This window comes from Glycine soja, chromosome 10, assembly GCF_004193775.1.
Source record: "Glycine soja cultivar W05 chromosome 10, ASM419377v2, whole genome shotgun sequence".
NCBI lineage: Eukaryota > Viridiplantae > Streptophyta > Magnoliopsida > Fabales > Fabaceae > Glycine > Glycine soja.
The window spans coordinates 39,080,253-39,097,553 of NC_041011.1; the positions used below are offsets into that span (position 1 = coordinate 39,080,253).

Sequence of the window (17,301 nt, forward strand, 5' to 3'; positions counted from 1 at the left end):
AAATACAAAATACATTTTTTTAGGGAAATACAGAATACATGACTTAAGAAATTATTTAGATACGTTAAAGGATATAAATAAGTAACGAGGATTTCACTCGAATCACACTACAGTGGGATAACACCACAGGCACAATAATTAGGAGTTATGTCTGTTTGTGTTATAGTCATGGAGCTTTTACAAGGAAAAAAATACTGGGATAAAATATATTTTTATTTTTTAAAAAAATATAGTTAATTTAGTTTTTTATTTGTTCATAAACTTTTAAATTTAAAAAATAAAATTGACTTTTTTATTATCACTTATTGTTATTAATGACGACATACATTAAAATTATTGTTACATGTCATTTAAGATCAGTTGCCATACCGTGCCTATGTATATGTCCGTCATTTAAATAAGTTTACAGAAAATAATAAAAACATATCTGAAGCAAAATATTGTCAACAAAATATATTAAGTAAGTTGATATTCTACTTTGTTTCCTCTCATGGGATGCAAAGTTAAACAAGGTAAATGGATACATCCCCAAGTCACTCATCAAGTTGTATGTATTAGATATTTTAATTTCTGAAATTTTAAAATTCTATTTGTCTAACTTTGTACTAAAAAGTCATTTATTTAAATATTTTATAATAAAATGGACTTAACTAAATGTTTTACAAAGTTAAAGAATAACAGAAAACTTTTAAAATTTTAGAAATTCAAATAATCTACTTGTACAAATCGAAAGACTAATTTAAGATTTGGTTTGTGTCATTGGGATAACGTAATCTGTTGATTTATTTGACCCAGTTAGTCCTAGTGGGATGCATTTACCTATATATGTTTTACGTATTAAAAAGTTGAGCACTAACGAAACTCCTACACATTTGATCACAAGGAAGCTTCAATAATTTAAAATTCGCCTAACCTAACTGATGGAAAAGTAAATACGAAAGGGAAAGAAAAAGAAATAGAAAAAGAAAGTGAAAGTTTGGGGTGGAATAACTTGTACTATTCCTTCACAGGAGAATAAATACAAGGAAGAAATAATGAGTCAACAAACTGTTGGTGGCTAATTTAGTTACCAACCATGCAATCATCTTTCAAATTTAAATTATTAAAACAAATGAATGTGCGATCCCCATTTGATCATATTCTTCCCCTTTATGAGTTGTTCCAACCATGAATCGTAAAGTGACAAAATATTAAAAGAGAGGGTAAAAGAATACTTCACAGAAAACATAAATTATTTCATAGTTTAAGACTATTTGATCTGATTATTTTTTCATGTGACATGTAATTATATTTTTTAATTTATAAAAAAATTAATAAAATGTCACGTGAAAATTGATGAGGATCATGTGATCTTGTATCATGTAATAATTTATCCTCTACAAGATACAAGACAAGCCAAATTAACCAACCACCTAGGTGTTTTTTACTTTTTTGGTGCAAGCCTAGACTTGATTTTCTGAACCTCCTTGGTTCCAACCTGGAAGGTCTGGGTCAGGACATGGTCTGGAACAGATGGAGTGGCAGCAAACAAGGTTGTAGCAATGGACTGTGTCCCTGGAAGTTGGCTATTGAAGGCTGAAATCACAGAAGCAGAAACCTTAGCATTGTTCTTTTGGAAGTGAAGCAAGCCTTTTGGGAACACAAATATGTCACCCTTGTTAATGGTCTTTGATATGAGCACATTGGATGTGGTTATGAACCCCACATCTAGTTGGCCTTCAAGGACAAACACAATCTCAGTGGCACGTGGGTGGGTGTGAGGGGGGTTTATGCCACCTGGGGCATAGTCAATTCTTGACAGAGAGACACCGAGTGTGTTGAGTCCTGGGACTTTCTGAACGTTGGCTCCAGTCACCAAGGAACCAAAGGTGTTGTTTGTGGCTCCTGGTTTGGCTAGTGTGTTGGAAAAGAAATCTGAGGCATTTACCTTGGTTGCTTCTTTGCAGGTAAATCCATTCACTTTCACACCTATTTTCGATCACAGACACAGCTACTAAGTAATGATACACAAATCACCTTTTAAATACCAATCTCATCAACAACTCTCTTCCTATCAAATTATAAATCCTATTTTATACTTATATTTTTTCTTTTTTTTATTCTTTCTCTAGATATTGGATAACACAATAGGTGTCTATCAAATATTTTTCATGTTATTTATCACTAAAGTAAATAGAATATATACATTATTATCAAATCATAAAATATGACATATGTTTGTTAACATTTATAATAATTATTTTAATTTAAAAGTTTTATTAATTATAACTTCTGACTAGTTAATGGTATAAAAAAATTATATTAATGGTACATAAAAATTAAAGTTCTTCGTGCCACATTTTATTTAGAATAAGAAGTGTCTACCATACAGAATTGCACTTGCTGTCAATAATGCTAGAAAAATATGCAAGAATTATGGACAATGCTGAAGTTGTTTTTAGAAAAATAATATCAAAGGAACTATTCACGTGTGGTATAAAGTAATGATAATTACAGGAAAGGGACAAATAAAAGTTAATCATGTAAGTTGGAATACTATCCGAGTGTTAAAATGATTAAACAGTGGAGTCAGGAAAAAGCAAAGCCAAAGTAGTTGGTAGGAGTATGTGTTGGAGAATGATGTTGATTTAACATGGTTGAAAGAAAACCAAATGAAAGAAAGAAAAAAAATAGAAGGGTAAAGAAAAAGGATCAAATCTAATTATTCAAAGGGGAAGAAAAAATAATACTGGTAAAAGAAAAAGGGCGGGGGAAGAGATATTCTTTTCCAGGTTGGTTATTTCATGTTTAGATTAAAGTTTGGAAACTTAAATTTTAATGAACTTAATTTTATGAGTTCGCAAAAGTAACTACATTCTTTTCTATTTCAAACAGAATTGTGATGTAAAATTGAGGCAGAACTAAGTTTATCTGCTCCAGTAGAAAATCAAACGAGAGATTTTTTTCAGTTTTATTTTTTGAACTATTTTAAGGGCACTCCCAACTTGAAAACCAAACATGTCCTTACTCTTTGTTGGATGCATCATGCATGAAAATTTGCATACTCTTCTACTCCGTATAATCAATAGAATTAGAAAAGAAGAAAAAAATGAATGGAGTGATGTAAAAGGAGCAGAACCTGAGGCAAGGTCGGCGACACAGAGGTCTTGAAGAAGGTCAGGATCTGAAGAGATAGCGGTGGCTAAGAGCTGAGCCAAAGTCACGAGAAGCAGCAAGTTGACCAGCTTCATGGTATGGTTAGCCATAATATGATGAGTGTTTATGAAATGAAAATAAATGCTATAACACTATAACTCTAAGGAGGCAGCCACAAGAGACTTTGGTAGCCAATAAGTTGACGAAATGGAAATGAAAAGAAATCAACAAGCGAACTAGTTGGTTGGAAGTCTTAGGATAATCAAAAGTGGGGTTTTGTGTGTTTATAGCAAGACAGTTGACAAGGAAAAAGAAGAATAGTGTGAGAATTTAAAGTAGGAAACGAGGTTGTTATTCATATTTTTTTGGTCACGCGTGCCATTTCTTAAACTTAAAGAAAAGTTAAGAAGATGGATCATGCCAAACCCAAAGCAAAGGAACACAAAGGCCCCAGAGGCCTGATCCTCGGGCCTCAGTTTTGGTTTAGGCCCTTTTCAAGTTTTGACACCTTGCTTTCCTTGATATAGGAAATTCCAAGTATTTTTAGAATTAATTTTATCATCAAATCAGTTTTTATTATCAAATCAGTGAGCTTCAAATGTATGTTAAGGATAATGCTTGCATGTTAGATGAACACACGTCTGCTCACACTAGATATGTGGTGTAAATAAAGTTTTAAAAACGAATATAAGAGAGGAATGGTCTTGGTCTTCCCATCTTTTCAATAATCTTTCAAAGTACAAATATCATTTTTCCTTATTATTTACCTGTAAAAATAATGGTTCCCTTCTGTAGCTATTAATTTCAGATGTATGCTAATAAATGTTACGAATGTAAAGACACATCCTTAAGTTTTTGTCATTTTTTATTGGCAGTGTGACATTAGAATCTATGCTAGTGACTATTTCTTGTCTTTCAGTTTGTCTATTTTACATCATTAGTTCGTATTTCGTTCTCGCATCCTGAGTATATAGCTGTCTTCCTGTCGATGATGTTGCTATTCCTTGAAATTTAATACAGGGTTGAGTAGAGGGACAATATCTATATAACTCTATTTTTAATAAACAATTGGCAATTCATTCGCATTAATTACTAAAAGCTTATCCAAAATGCAAAGAATCTCAAGAAGTCTTGGCCCATAAAGTTGATGAACAAGTTAAAATGTAATGGAGGTGGCCCTGGTGGAGGTGACTTGTGACTTTCTCTTGTGCGTTTCGTACCTCGAATGAAATAAGAGCTCTGGCTTGGCACTGCATGAGAAAAGTATTGATACGGTGTGTTTGTTGGGAACATAAATCTCTGCTGAGCCAAGATAAAGACACGGATAACCCTCCAAGTTCAAACCTACTCTTCTAATTATTGGACTTTTTTCCTCTTAAATCACTGTTAATTGTTGTTGTCTTTCTTCGTAATAAAATATTGGCATTTTCCGAGTTGGTTCTGCTTGCTTATAACCGTTTCTGCATGACTACTACAGATCAACATGTCCAAGGTTTTTTTGGTTGCAAATATGAGCTTATCAATTATATTAGTCGACTTCGTAAATAGGAAGAAATTTATCATAATGCTTCCTTTACGAGAATTTCGACAATGAAATGATATGTTTTTGGCAAAAACAATTAGTTGTAATTCAGTTGGTAAACTATACCTACCCTGTAAGGGTTTGCTTAACGGAAATGACTCAAATTAGGTCCACATTAAAAAAAAAAAGTGCGGAAACATCTCATGAGACAAAAAAGAAAAGAAAAATCATAATAACATCGACGAAGAGAGATTACGAACCTCCAACTAAACTTCAATATCGGCATGCCCACCTTTATGCTCGAAAGAGAGCTGGCGCACACTCGATTATTGGGAGTTGTTGCTCAAATGTTCAATTATTTCCAGCAACAGATTAAAATTTAAGGTAATGGCTTATCATTCCTATTATTCTGTTTGTGGAAATAATAGAAAGAAACAACTCGATGAACAATATTTCGCTAGTTTTCTAGAGTAACGGAAAAGTAATGACTTATCATTTACGTTATTACATTCACTAACTGCCAATCGCCATCAAAACAAAAAATTAAAAAAAAAAATAGACTTAGCTTATTTTGGGATCAAGCCCCGTCCATCTTTCTTCATTATTTTGTTTTGTTGTAGTGGCATCATTATTCCTCCCGAGTTCTTTTTCTACTTTATTGTTTTGGATATTCCAGCCCCAAGAGATGTTTAATTTTCAACCATATTGCATCGGCAAAATTTGAAAACATTTTGGGTGTATGTTGGATAAAGGCTTGTACAAATTGAAGGTAGATGGAATCTCATAAAATAAATAACATAACTAGATATTTAGAACCTTCTAACAGAACCTAAATTTCCAGTAACTGGCAACAACAACTGGGTGCGTGCGTGAAAATATCCAGAACCGACAAAAGCCAGTGAAATAGTCATGCGATGCAGCAGGAAAGGAAACCACAAGTCAAATTACACTCAGGAAAGGAGGATTTTGAGTATCTGTCAAATGAAGTACCGTATCTCAAATTGTCCTTCTATGAGAAGAAGAACTCTAGCTTACGTTAGTCAAGCTCATTAAATCTACCTCACATTAATATTTTACAATTTGGAAGACTGCATCAGTATTGTGAATCCATCCTCCTTCATGCTAACGGCGACAAACCAGGGGAAAATAGAGGCACAGTCACAGATGTGAGCATGCAAAAGTGACAGTAACATAAACAGGTGATGAAAGACATCCAGAACTCTAACCTTTGTCAAGACACAAAGCCAACTATTTCTTCTTCTTACCACCACCAGCCTTGGTCTTTTTGTTAGTTTCTTTAGCATTATTCACTGGTGTTTCCTATCCAAAAAGAAACAAAAAATAAATAAATAAATTGTCAAAGCATGGACTTTCCAAACCAGAATAGTAATTTGCTCTTGGGTACTTTGACTGCTTCCAGTATTTTGTGTTGAGTGCTTTATCTTAACATAAAAGCAGCATTTGTTAGTTTAGTTACTATCAGAAGATATTTTGAGAGATGGTGCTTCAATGTGGTGCTTCTAAAGCAGATCAAGGGCAGCTTTGCCAAGTAGCCAACCTAAAATTTTGATCAGTATTTCAAGTAGCCAACTCAAGTACAAGTAGGATGTCAATTGATCATATTATACACAAAATACTATGTAATTCCAACTTTAATGTCCATGTTGAACTATATCATCAATTCATCAATGTACAGCATCACCTGTGCTCAAATTAAAAATCTTAACTCCTCACCCCACACTAACAAGATCCACAAACCCATAACCTAAAGGAATTAAAAGTGAAGCCACAAACAACAAATCAAAGGTAAGAGCTATACACTATACACTTGGTTATAAAATATGGCTTGAGCATTGTAAGAAGGCTTGACATCGTTTTTAAAATTACTCATTAAAAATTAGTGGAAGAATTATTAATACCAGAACAGGTTGTAAACAGCTATATTTTATCATTCTGCAAAGTAACTGTAATCAAATTAACACTTATATATGTTGGTTACTAAAATATAGATTATGCATAAGCACAGAATGACTTTGGAGGTTCACCATGGATATTCAGCTTCAGGCACCAAAGCAGACACCTCTAGACAAAAGGTATGGAGCTTGGAACCCAGATTATAAATTGGCAAGCTCAACTTGCCAAAAACCATGGGCCTTGACCAGTTAGAAGGTTGCACAGAGAACATCTTATGCTCAATTGCACGTTTGAAAGATCTAAGCATGGATTTAATTTCCTGTCATTAAGTGTAGCCAAAATTATCTAGCATGTCAACTTTAAGATTTCTAGTAAATATGGGGAAAAGATTCCTGTTTTTGGTTCTTTTCTCTGATTTGGAAGGAAAGGCCTCCCATAATTACTAGTGAAAAAAAGATGGGAACGAAAAAGGGGGCTGAAGAGTCCGAATCCACATTTGGTGAAGATGATAGGATAAATATATTGCTTGGTGTTCAGTTGCTTTCATCGTCATAAAAAACAAAGTCTCATTCGATACATGAATATAGTGTATATTTGTATTTCAGATTTCAAAAAGTTATACTTAATGTTGTTTATAACACAAATTATGTTAATGAGACTTTTTCATGAAATGGAAGAGTTTTTTCATTATCCATATAAAATCATACGAGGATGAAAATAATGCAAGGAAAAATAATTCATGATTTAATTTCAGGCAGATAAATTGGGGATAAAAACAGAATAACTGAATCACAGCCAACCCAAAGTCTGACCACAAAAGTTCTGGTGAAGAACTTTCCAGGCTTTCTTCAAAATTCAAATTATACTGGATGCCAACATCTAGTGGAGATGATAGACATAATGGTCACATACCTTGCGTTTAATAGGTACAGATGGATTTGCTGTTGGCTTAAAAAATGATTCCAATCTGTTGTTTTCAGAAAGAGAAAAAAAGAGGCGTTAGGTAGGACAAGATAAGAGAAAGGTTTAAACACTCATGTCCAATGGCTTAAGAATCACTTACCGGCCTTGTGATGACTTGTTCTTTGCCACTTTAATTTTTTCTATTGCCTAACATTCATATACAAAATCATTTAAAGTTTTCTGAAGAGGCAATTGAAATCCTACTCAAGCAGTCCATAATAATACTATTTAGAGCTCTACATACCTTAGTCACTCTATCCCTGTTGAAGCCATTCTCATTTACCAGAAATGTTATTAACCCCTGTAAGAATGCAACATAATACAATCTAGTTATCTTGCCAAAGAACATAATATATATTGATACAACAAACATATGTATGTCAATATGTGAATCCATGTGCATTTGAAAAGATATTTGAAGTTCTCAAAGAGAATAGTTATTACTTCTTCATCTGGAGAAGACCACTTAATATCAAGTTCCTTTTCATCAGTTATGACCAATGGTTCTTTAAAAAGCCGCCGAGCCTCCTGATATGGCCAATTATCGGGTATCTGGTACCTGAACCAATACACTCACATAAGTATTTCCAAGGATGAAAGACCAAACCATAATTAAAAATCATGAACTTTGCATGTGAAAGGAGCATTTAGATAGGCTAATTGAATCCGTACACTAAGTAAGCATTTCTAGTGTCAACAGGAAGTATTAATCTGATATTAATCACTTGATAAAACCTAATAATGCCTAACTGATTCTATTAAAATAAGATATACTAATAAAATATATCATGATATAAATACATTACAAGATCAAGTAGTTATAGTGCATTTGTTATACAAATGAACTTTATTATTAAACTTATAAGGACCAGAATATCTGGGCCAGATGTCTAATTGGTAATACCGCACAAACATAACACAGAAACATGTAAACCTTATTCCACAAACTTACGTAATGTGATTAATACATGTAAAATTGCATACACAAGAAATGGTGATTTTCAAAATAAAATTAAAAAGAGAAAACCTCTCTTTGTTTAGGTTCTCCAGTATATTTTCAATAGAGCCATGTTGACGTATGAGTTTCAAAGCTGTCAGTCCCCCAATCCCTGCACCACACATCATTTATCATTTATACTATATAAATATATGCACATAGAGTTCATACAGAAATCATAAAACCAAACTTAGACAAAGCATCATACAAATAAAAATGGCTAAAAATATACCTCGAATGCTGTCACAATAATCACAGCCAGAAAGAATGCATAAGTCAATAAATTGGTCCATGGTCATATTTAGCTCCTCCAAAATCTGAAACCAAATAAATACCACAATGAGCAGATCAAACAGTAAAAATACAAAAGTATGTTGAACGCTACAAGGACCTTCGCAACTTCGAATTCCATCACTGGAATTTTTTTTGAGCTTGGATCCATTAGGTGGCGAAGAAATTTAGGAGCTCCAAATGTTAAGGAATCCATGTCTTCAGAAGCCACACCATAAACCTATAATATATAAAAATTCAACATAAATTCTATAGAATAATAATAAAGGAAATATTGCCAATTAATTTGAAGGAATGAGTTGATAAAATTATTTGAAGGAAATGTTGCCAATTAAAAGGATTATCAAAAGAAAAAGGTAAGAAAGGAAGAATATAACTGAAATTTAAACAGATTTTATAAGAAAAAGTGGTAGAAATATAAAGCAAAATTTGTTCTTCTTTTTGTTTCCATAAAATCTGTTTAAAAAGGATTAGTAATAATCTTTTAATTTTAGCTTTCAAGAATCCAGTTCATAAAACAAGTGACACACAACAGATATGAACTTGCCTTTCCAGCTTTACAAAGAGCAGCACACTGAGCCTCTGCTTCTGAGGGTGCCTGTAGAACCCAAAGCCTTTAAACAAATGGTAAACACAATGTACAACAAATACTTTAGTAATGCAATGTCACCTCAACAACGGGCACTCCCATGAGCCTTAAAAGTCTTTTGCAGTCGTCATTATGCTGCTTTGTAACCTGCAAGAATATGGAGATATGGCCTCAATAGCATGCACAAAAAAACATGCTTCTTTCTCTATCCATAATGTGCAAAACTTTTAAAAAAAATAAATGAGCCTAAGAAACAGAAACCCACCTTCACTGTCCGTTTACTGAATTTTTCAATGTCTTCCTTATTGGCGGTCTAAATGACAAGAAAAAAGCAACCCGGGGATAAATATATTGATTTAAAAAATGAAATTACACACAAAAAAGGAACCAAAGAGGAAAGTCAATAGCAAATTCCGCATATACCTCTAAGGCTTCTGACAAATCTTCAGTAGCCTCAGCTCTCTTGGAGTAACTGTATCAATTTTAGTGTGAAAAGCATTATTGGCAAGCTTTTGATAAGTAATTATATAATAAAACAAAACCCCCAACCCAAAAGAAAAATTAGAACTCTCAAGAAATAACAGAAAATATTAAATACCGTTTGGCAAGCTCTTGTTTCTTCAAATCAGGTGGCTTCCCATCAAAAACATATCTGCAAACCAGCATTAGAAAAAAAAATCAGCATACAAAATTTTCAGAACAAATCATCTGCAGAGGGTTCCAACAAAAGAAATATTTAATAAATTTAAAATATATAGATATATACACAGGTTTTATCCCAGCTTCTAGAAGTCTGATTGTCCGCGAAAACATCCCTTGCAAATGACTACAAGATACAAAACCAACACCATCATCACACAAAGTGACTCACATTTTATTATAAAAATTAAAAAACTGAAACAAAAACAACGAATCACAATTAAGCTTATCTAATTGCAACCTATGAAGAGATTACTGCATATACCTGGTAACTTCACCAGCCTCATTAGTGAGCATTTCAGTTCCACTTCTTCCCACGACAATCTGCACCAAAATCCAAGACAAATAACATGTGACATTAAGTTATTAACATAATCACACTGTATTAGTATCATGGTTGAAATTGAAACTACGTCATGTGTTGTGAAGATTAGCACTGACAAGGAACTGGTAAATGCTCATGCTAGCGTCAATAGCGATCTTGCGACCAAAGTAGCTCTCGAATTTGTTCTCCTTCATGGACTTCGGGGCATTGTCCGCTAAAAGCTTTGTTAAACCCTAAAAAACAATCGGCATTAACATAATTAATATCGAGAATGATAATTTGAAAGACAAATAGAGGGATAGGATGGTGAAAAAGTGAACACCTTAATACCCATTTGAGATGTGTGTGGGAATAGGAATTCGCAGAGAAAATGAAAAGGGAAGAAGAGTGGTGTAAGTGTGATGCCAGAAGAAGAACGAGAAATGAAGAGAACCAACTGCTTCCCGCGCACTCCTCAGTCATCCATATGGTTTTTTGGTGCTGTACTCTTCTCAGCCCATGGGTTATTCTTTTCACACCATTTAAATTTCTTTTACACCTAATATATTTTTTTTTAAAAAAAAAAAAATATATATATATATATATATATATATATATATATATTATTTTACTTCTTCTTCATTTCTTTTTTTTTTGTTTTTATTATTTATATAGCTTATGAATTAACAATCTGTAAGGTCCATCCGTATGGACCTATACCGATTTACCTTACATATTGGTACAAATTACCAATTCATACGGTCCATACGAATTATTAATACAACGTTCTAATCAACTGTGTTAATAGTTCAATTATGTTAAAAAATAATTAGCATCATTATATATAATACTAAAATTTCTAATGTATATTTAATACACATATAAGTTTACATAATAAATTCTGTAACAATTAATTTTAATCTAATAATGTAAAAAATTTAATAATAATTTTGATCTAATAATATTTTTTACATATATAAATTTTAAATAAAAATAAGGTTTAATAAAAATTTATATATGTAAAAAAAAATAGGGCCCAAAAACTATATATATATATATATATATATATATATATATATATATATATTAGTATTTTCCAAGTTTCTTTATTGAAAATTTGTGTAATTAATATTAAATTTAACACGTGGAATACAAAAAAAAAAGCAAAAACTAATTGCACTTTAATTTTTTTTTTTAAGTTCTTAAATAAAATAGATTATAAATGCTTGTAAAAAATTCCTTCATTACTACTTTTCTAAAATAGCATTTTCTTGTTAGATAGAACTCAAATGGACACTTATTTTGTTATTTTGTATTGATAATTTAATTTTTTTACAATCTATTTATAATTTACTCAAGACCTTTCTTTTAAGTGAATATTAGTAATATTATATTTTTAATCATAATTTGATAGTTTATATAACTTTAATATAAAAATTATCACTATACTCTCAGTTTGTACAATAATAAATAGGAAATTAAGTTAAAAGTTTTTTTTTTGACAAAAAAAAACTCATTATTTCAATATTGAGAACAGAAGCAATACAAATAGGGGTTAAATAATAAATCATTGGACTAGCATTGACAAAAATTAAGTTAGAAGTTAATGAGAATATTTAAATTTAATTGTGAATCTCTTGTTTTATATATATATATATATATATATAGAAAGCATGTAAGCTTTATAATTAAATATGCAATTTGAAACATTAATTTTAATTAAATGGTTGTTATTAAATGTTTATGAGAATCAGAATTTCAGACCCAACAAAATTAACAAATAACTGAAATATCAGTCATATGATGACACATAAATGATATTATGCCAATTAAAGAATGAATTATTAGAAGTTGGATATGAACTTTCTATAATAACTCATTAGAAGAATATAGTTACACCTACCTTTAAAAAATTGAAATTGACAAGATTTAGAGTGCATAACAGCAGTTTCAAGTGATGGAAGGTTGGTCTAATTCTTTATCCTAGAATTTCCTTGATAAACTTATTCTTGTACTAAGCAGATGAATGACTGGGGGCACAAGCTAAGAAAGAATTTTCGTGATCAAATTGAAGTTTTTAGAAGGGAATTGGAGATTGCACGAGCTTCAAATGATAATCAAGATGTTGGTTCCTTCTTGGAGGTAAAAAATAAATTGGGTTCTCTAATTGCTCAAGAAGAAACTTATTGGCGGTAACGTTAAAAAAATTTCTGATTGAATGAGGGAGATGTCAACTCCAAGTTTTTTCACTCTTTAACATTTTCCGCGAAGAAAAATAATTTTATCCCTTCTCTTTCTCGTGATGATGACATTGTTGTTCATGAGCATGACAGAAAATGTGATGTGGTCACTTCATACTTTATGAATCTTTTTAGGGCTCAAAATAATTGTAATGATTTTATATCAATAATTAATAATATTTTTCATTGTGTTTCTGCTCATGATAATGAGTCATTACTTGCTACTTTTACTATTGAGGAATTCCAGACAATACTTTTTCAGATGAACTCAAACAAGTCCCCTGATTCAGACGATCTAAACCCAACTTTTTTCAAAAACGTTTGGCATCTCTATGGTCTTGAGATTTTTCACTATGGCACAACCTGGCTTGAAATAGGACATTTCCCTCCCCAGGTAAACAACATTACCATTGTCCTAATTCCCAAAAATAACAACCCCGCCAATATGCTTGGTTTTCAGCCAATATTCCTATGTAATGTCCTCTACAAAATAATTTCAAAAGTCCTTGTCAGTCCTTTAAAGCCTTTCCTTCCCAAATGTATCTCTATTGAACAATCAGCCTTTATAGAGGATCGTTCTATCCTAGACAATGTTATTTTGGCCTCTGAGATCATTCACCACATGAGATATAAATCCAAAGGGAAAATTGGAGAAGTGACTTTAAAGGTTGACATCAGTAAAGCTTTTGATAGAGTTGGCTAGAATTTTCTTTTGTCTATTTCAAAAAATGGGTTTCCATGAGAAGTGGATAGCTTGGATTAGACTGTCTTCAAACTATTCAATATTCTGTGATGATCAATGGTGATTTTGTTGGACAAATTACTTCTGAAAGAAGGCTAAGGCAGGGTGACCCATTGTCACCTTACCTTTTTATTTTTTGCATTGAAGGCCTTTCCTCATTGATTAAAAAATATGAGAGCAGAGGGGACATCCATTGTATCAAAGTGTGTATAGGATCTCCTATCCTCACACACCTTTTATTTGTTGATGATTGTTTTCTCTTTTGTAGGTCAAATGCCATTGAGGCATCTATCTTGAAGGACATTCTTGATACTTATGACAGAGCATCAGGGCAATTAATCAATTTCCAGAAATCAGAAGTCTTTTTCAGTTCCAACACCCCTCACACCACCAGACAATTCATCTACTCTCTCTTGGGTGTTACTAAAACCATTGGCATTAGGAAATATCTTGGTCTTCCATCTATTATTGGTAGAAGGAAAAAGGAGATTTTTTGCTTCATCAAGGATAGATTATGGAAGCGAATCAGCCATTGGACCTCCAAAAACTTATCAAAAGCTGGTAAGGAGATCATGATAAAATCGATGGCTCAATCCATTCTCCCCTTTTGCATGAGTATTTTTCTCCTTCCTACCTCTCTTGAAGATGAGCTTCAGAAGATGATGAATTCTTTTTGGTGGGGATCGAATTCTCATTCTAAGAAGGACATCAATTGGCTAAATTGGGACAAGTTGACGATGATAAAAGATTATGGAGGTATGAGTTTTAGACATCTTCATGCTTTTAATATTGCAATGTTAGGGAAACAAGGTTGGGGATTAATCACTAACCAAAATACTATGGTTTCACAAGCGGTCAAAGCTAAATAGTTTCCTTAGGGAAATTTTTGGATGCCAAGTTAGGCAATAACCCAAGTTACGTTTGACGTAGTATTCATGCTTCATAGGTAATGGTCAAGGAAGATATGAAATGGAATATTGAAAATGGAGTCTCCTTCAATCTTTGGTCTCAACCATGGCTCAATTCAGCTCATGGTTCATATGTTGAATCTCCTTCTCCCCTAGGTTTTGATTCCCTTACAGTTGGTCATCTTATAAATCACCAAACACAGGAGTGGTGAGATAACCTTATTGAAAATATCTTCAACCAACAAGATGTTATTGCCATTCGATCCATCCCACTCCTAAATCTTGTTGAAGATAGTTGATTTGGAAATTTTCACAAAAATGTAGCTTATACTGTCAGAACATCATGCCACTGCATAATGGATAACTTGTTGCAAACTGAGCACTTGAAAATAAATAGGAATTGGTCAACCGTTTGGAGTTTGAATATCCCTCCCAAGATCAAACATTTTGTGTGGAGATCTCTCAAGGATTGTTTGCCTACACGTCAAAGGTTCCTTTCCAAAGAAGTAAGCTACTCCCCTTCATGTTGTTTTTGTTATCATGTCTACGAGAATGAATGACACCTCTTTATTTGCTGTGAAAAAGCTAAGCAAATTTGGACAGCGACAGGCCTTTGGAATGACACACAATAAAGCATTGAATCTACTCAAAGTTACTTTTATTTGATCTTCCATCTACTTGAAAACCTTCAACCTCATGCTTGTAACAATGTTGTTGTAACACTATGGTCCATTTGGAAAACCAAAAACCATAAAATTTTTGGAAAATATAGATGCAAAACCACTCATTGTAATATCCTTGGCACAACAACAATTTTGTTGGGGATAAATATGTATGTCCAAGATCCAATCCATCATGTTATCAATTTTAGTAAAAAATTGTTCTTTATTTTGTTATCATATTTATTGTTTTATTAAATTATTAATTTAATAAGTCCTTGATTGAAATTAGAGGTTTGTTGTCATGATAGAGATTATGATAATGAGAAATAAGTTCTTTATAATTTTAATCTAAATTGTTCTTGATCGTAAGATTATTATGAATATAACATCAATAATCCGAATAGATCAATATATATGTAATGATCTTTCTTGGATAAAGATTAAGGAATCTTATTTATTAAGTTGCATATATAGATGATGTATATGTGGTTGTCATCATTGAACTGACTTAATTGAGAATTCCTAATAGTTAATATTACCTTGATATGTCAATAGGAAGTTCTCAAGGATTGTCCCATATATTTCTATACTTGTAGCACCACTCATTGAGTTGGTGAGGAACCATGTTCCCTTATGGTAAGATGCCCAGGAAAGAAATTTTCAAACCTTACCCTACTCCAACATACCAAACACCGCTAATATATATATATATATATATATATATATATATATATATATATATATATATATATATATATATATATATATATATATTCTTTTTACAGGTGTTGAGGGAAGAAGCCCAGAGCTTCAAGAACCTTTGGATTTGAGGTCAAATCCTTTTCAAGGGGGAGGGAATGATGCAATCCTATCCCCAAGGGCATTGGATAGAAGATTCTAAGAAGATTGGGCCAGAGATGCAAGAGAAGACCCTACGGTTCTCATGAGTCTTAAGGTAGATTTTGGGCCCACGGGCTAAGTATGAGCTCACTTATCTTTGTACATGTTAAATTAAAGTTTCATTATTTTTGGGTCTTGTATTTAGGGCTCCATAGTGTAGAGAGGGTATCCTAATAATCTAGGATTTTTCAGCCCTTGTATGTTAGGGCACCTAGACTAGTTTTTCTATTAGGGGTAGTTTTATAATTTCACATGCATTAAGTGCACTATTTGATGTGTGTGTTGGAAGATAAATTTAATTGAATTGGGAGAAGCCCACTCCAATTAAATTTTGGACCATCTTAAGGGGGAGGTGAGCATTTGCTTGCTACACCCCATTGTCACACTATATAGTCACACTTTGTGCATGTCCTTCATGTTTTACATGTCTCATGACACCTAAGCACACTCAGTGGAGAATCTTATACTTGATCTTAGATTAGTGGGCTGAACCATAGCTAAAATTCACTAATCATAATTAGTGAAAATTTTGGCTCCACAAATTCAATTTCAAATTCAAGTGAAATTTGAATAGAAATTCAAATTTCCCTCCAATTTTGTGTGACACCTTAGGCTATAAATAAAGGCCATGTGTGTGCATTTTTTTCAACTTTGATCATTTGAGAATTACACTTCAAAGTTCAGACCTCATTTGAGGCATAAATTTTGTGCCCCCCTTTCTCCCTCTCCCTTCACTCATCTTCTCCTACCTTCAAGCTCTTATCTATGGTTTGCTATAGTGGTGAGCTTGTTCTTGACTCATCTTCTCCTTAAAGTGGCGTCTCCAATCACCTTTCCTCCTTCTCCATTCCACTGTCATTGATCTTGAAGAAGCAAAGAACTCTATTGATGAAGAAGATCCAAGGCCTACAAGTTCCACATGGAGCTACGTCATCCCACATGCTTTAGATATTTGCACCGCTGCTCCTCCCAAGAGACAAGCGGCCTGGACCCATTACCTTGAAGAATTTCGATACAAGGGATCTCCATGCCATGGATTTGCCACCACCATCAGAGCTGATCACCAAGTCGAACCATTGACTCTGATACCAATTATTGTGCAACTGAGGGGGATAAACACCAGAAAGATTTACACCAATGGACGATGAACGATCATATATGTGACACCCTCTACCCTACACATATATGTACTAATAATAAAAGGAATAGGAATGCAAAATTAATTAAAAGTTTTAAAACAAATTTAAAATAAAAGCATTTAAAAAGGGTAAAATGCTCACATTCACTTTTCTAACATCATAATAGAACTTGTCCAAATAAATAATAAATTCATCTTGGCTCTATACAAGGTCGTCCAAAAGTTCATGCAATTAATATAGAAACTCATGTCCCAATGTCACATTCTATCAGAGTGTTGTGTACCAACGTCCTCTAA

The 17,301-nt window shown here is 32.8% G+C and overlaps 2 protein-coding genes across 5 annotated transcripts; both read right to left on the bottom strand.

Annotated features, from left to right (window-relative positions):
- Positions 1–1,214: 1,214 nt before the first annotated feature.
- LOC114370660 (rhicadhesin receptor-like) lies at positions 1,215–3,466 on the bottom strand. Its single transcript, XM_028328052.1, has 2 exons — positions 3,119–3,466; positions 1,215–1,968 (listed from the first exon to the last, which is right to left on the bottom strand). The coding sequence occupies exons 1-2, from the start codon at positions 3,243–3,245 to the stop codon at positions 1,424–1,426; spliced, it is 672 nt and encodes a 223-aa protein (XP_028183853.1). The 5' UTR covers positions 3,246–3,466; the 3' UTR covers positions 1,215–1,423.
- A 1,961-nt stretch (positions 3,467–5,427) lies between these two features.
- LOC114369275 (flap endonuclease 1) lies at positions 5,428–10,918 on the bottom strand. Of its 4 annotated transcripts, XR_003657568.1 has the most exons (19): positions 10,758–10,918; positions 10,552–10,668; positions 10,376–10,434; positions 10,178–10,237; positions 10,010–10,063; positions 9,835–9,883; positions 9,677–9,724; positions 9,493–9,558; positions 9,370–9,420; positions 8,923–9,042; positions 8,764–8,848; positions 8,562–8,643; positions 7,979–8,093; positions 7,779–7,835; positions 7,635–7,681; positions 7,484–7,538; positions 6,703–6,890; positions 5,884–5,977; positions 5,428–5,779 (listed from the first exon to the last, which is right to left on the bottom strand). XR_003657568.1 is itself a non-coding variant. In XM_028326468.1 (18 exons), exons 1-18 carry the CDS (start codon positions 10,767–10,769, stop codon positions 5,965–5,967), a joined length of 1,278 nt encoding a protein of 425 aa, XP_028182269.1. In that variant the 5' UTR covers positions 10,770–10,918; the 3' UTR covers positions 5,428–5,964. The 4 variants fall into 4 exon arrangements, 3 of the variants coding, with proteins under 3 accessions (XP_028182269.1, XP_028182271.1, XP_028182270.1); XM_028326468.1 differs by having other exon boundaries at positions 5,428–5,977; XM_028326470.1 differs by lacking the exon at positions 6,703–6,890 and having other exon boundaries at positions 10,758–10,917.
- Positions 10,919–17,301: the final 6,383 nt, after the last annotated feature.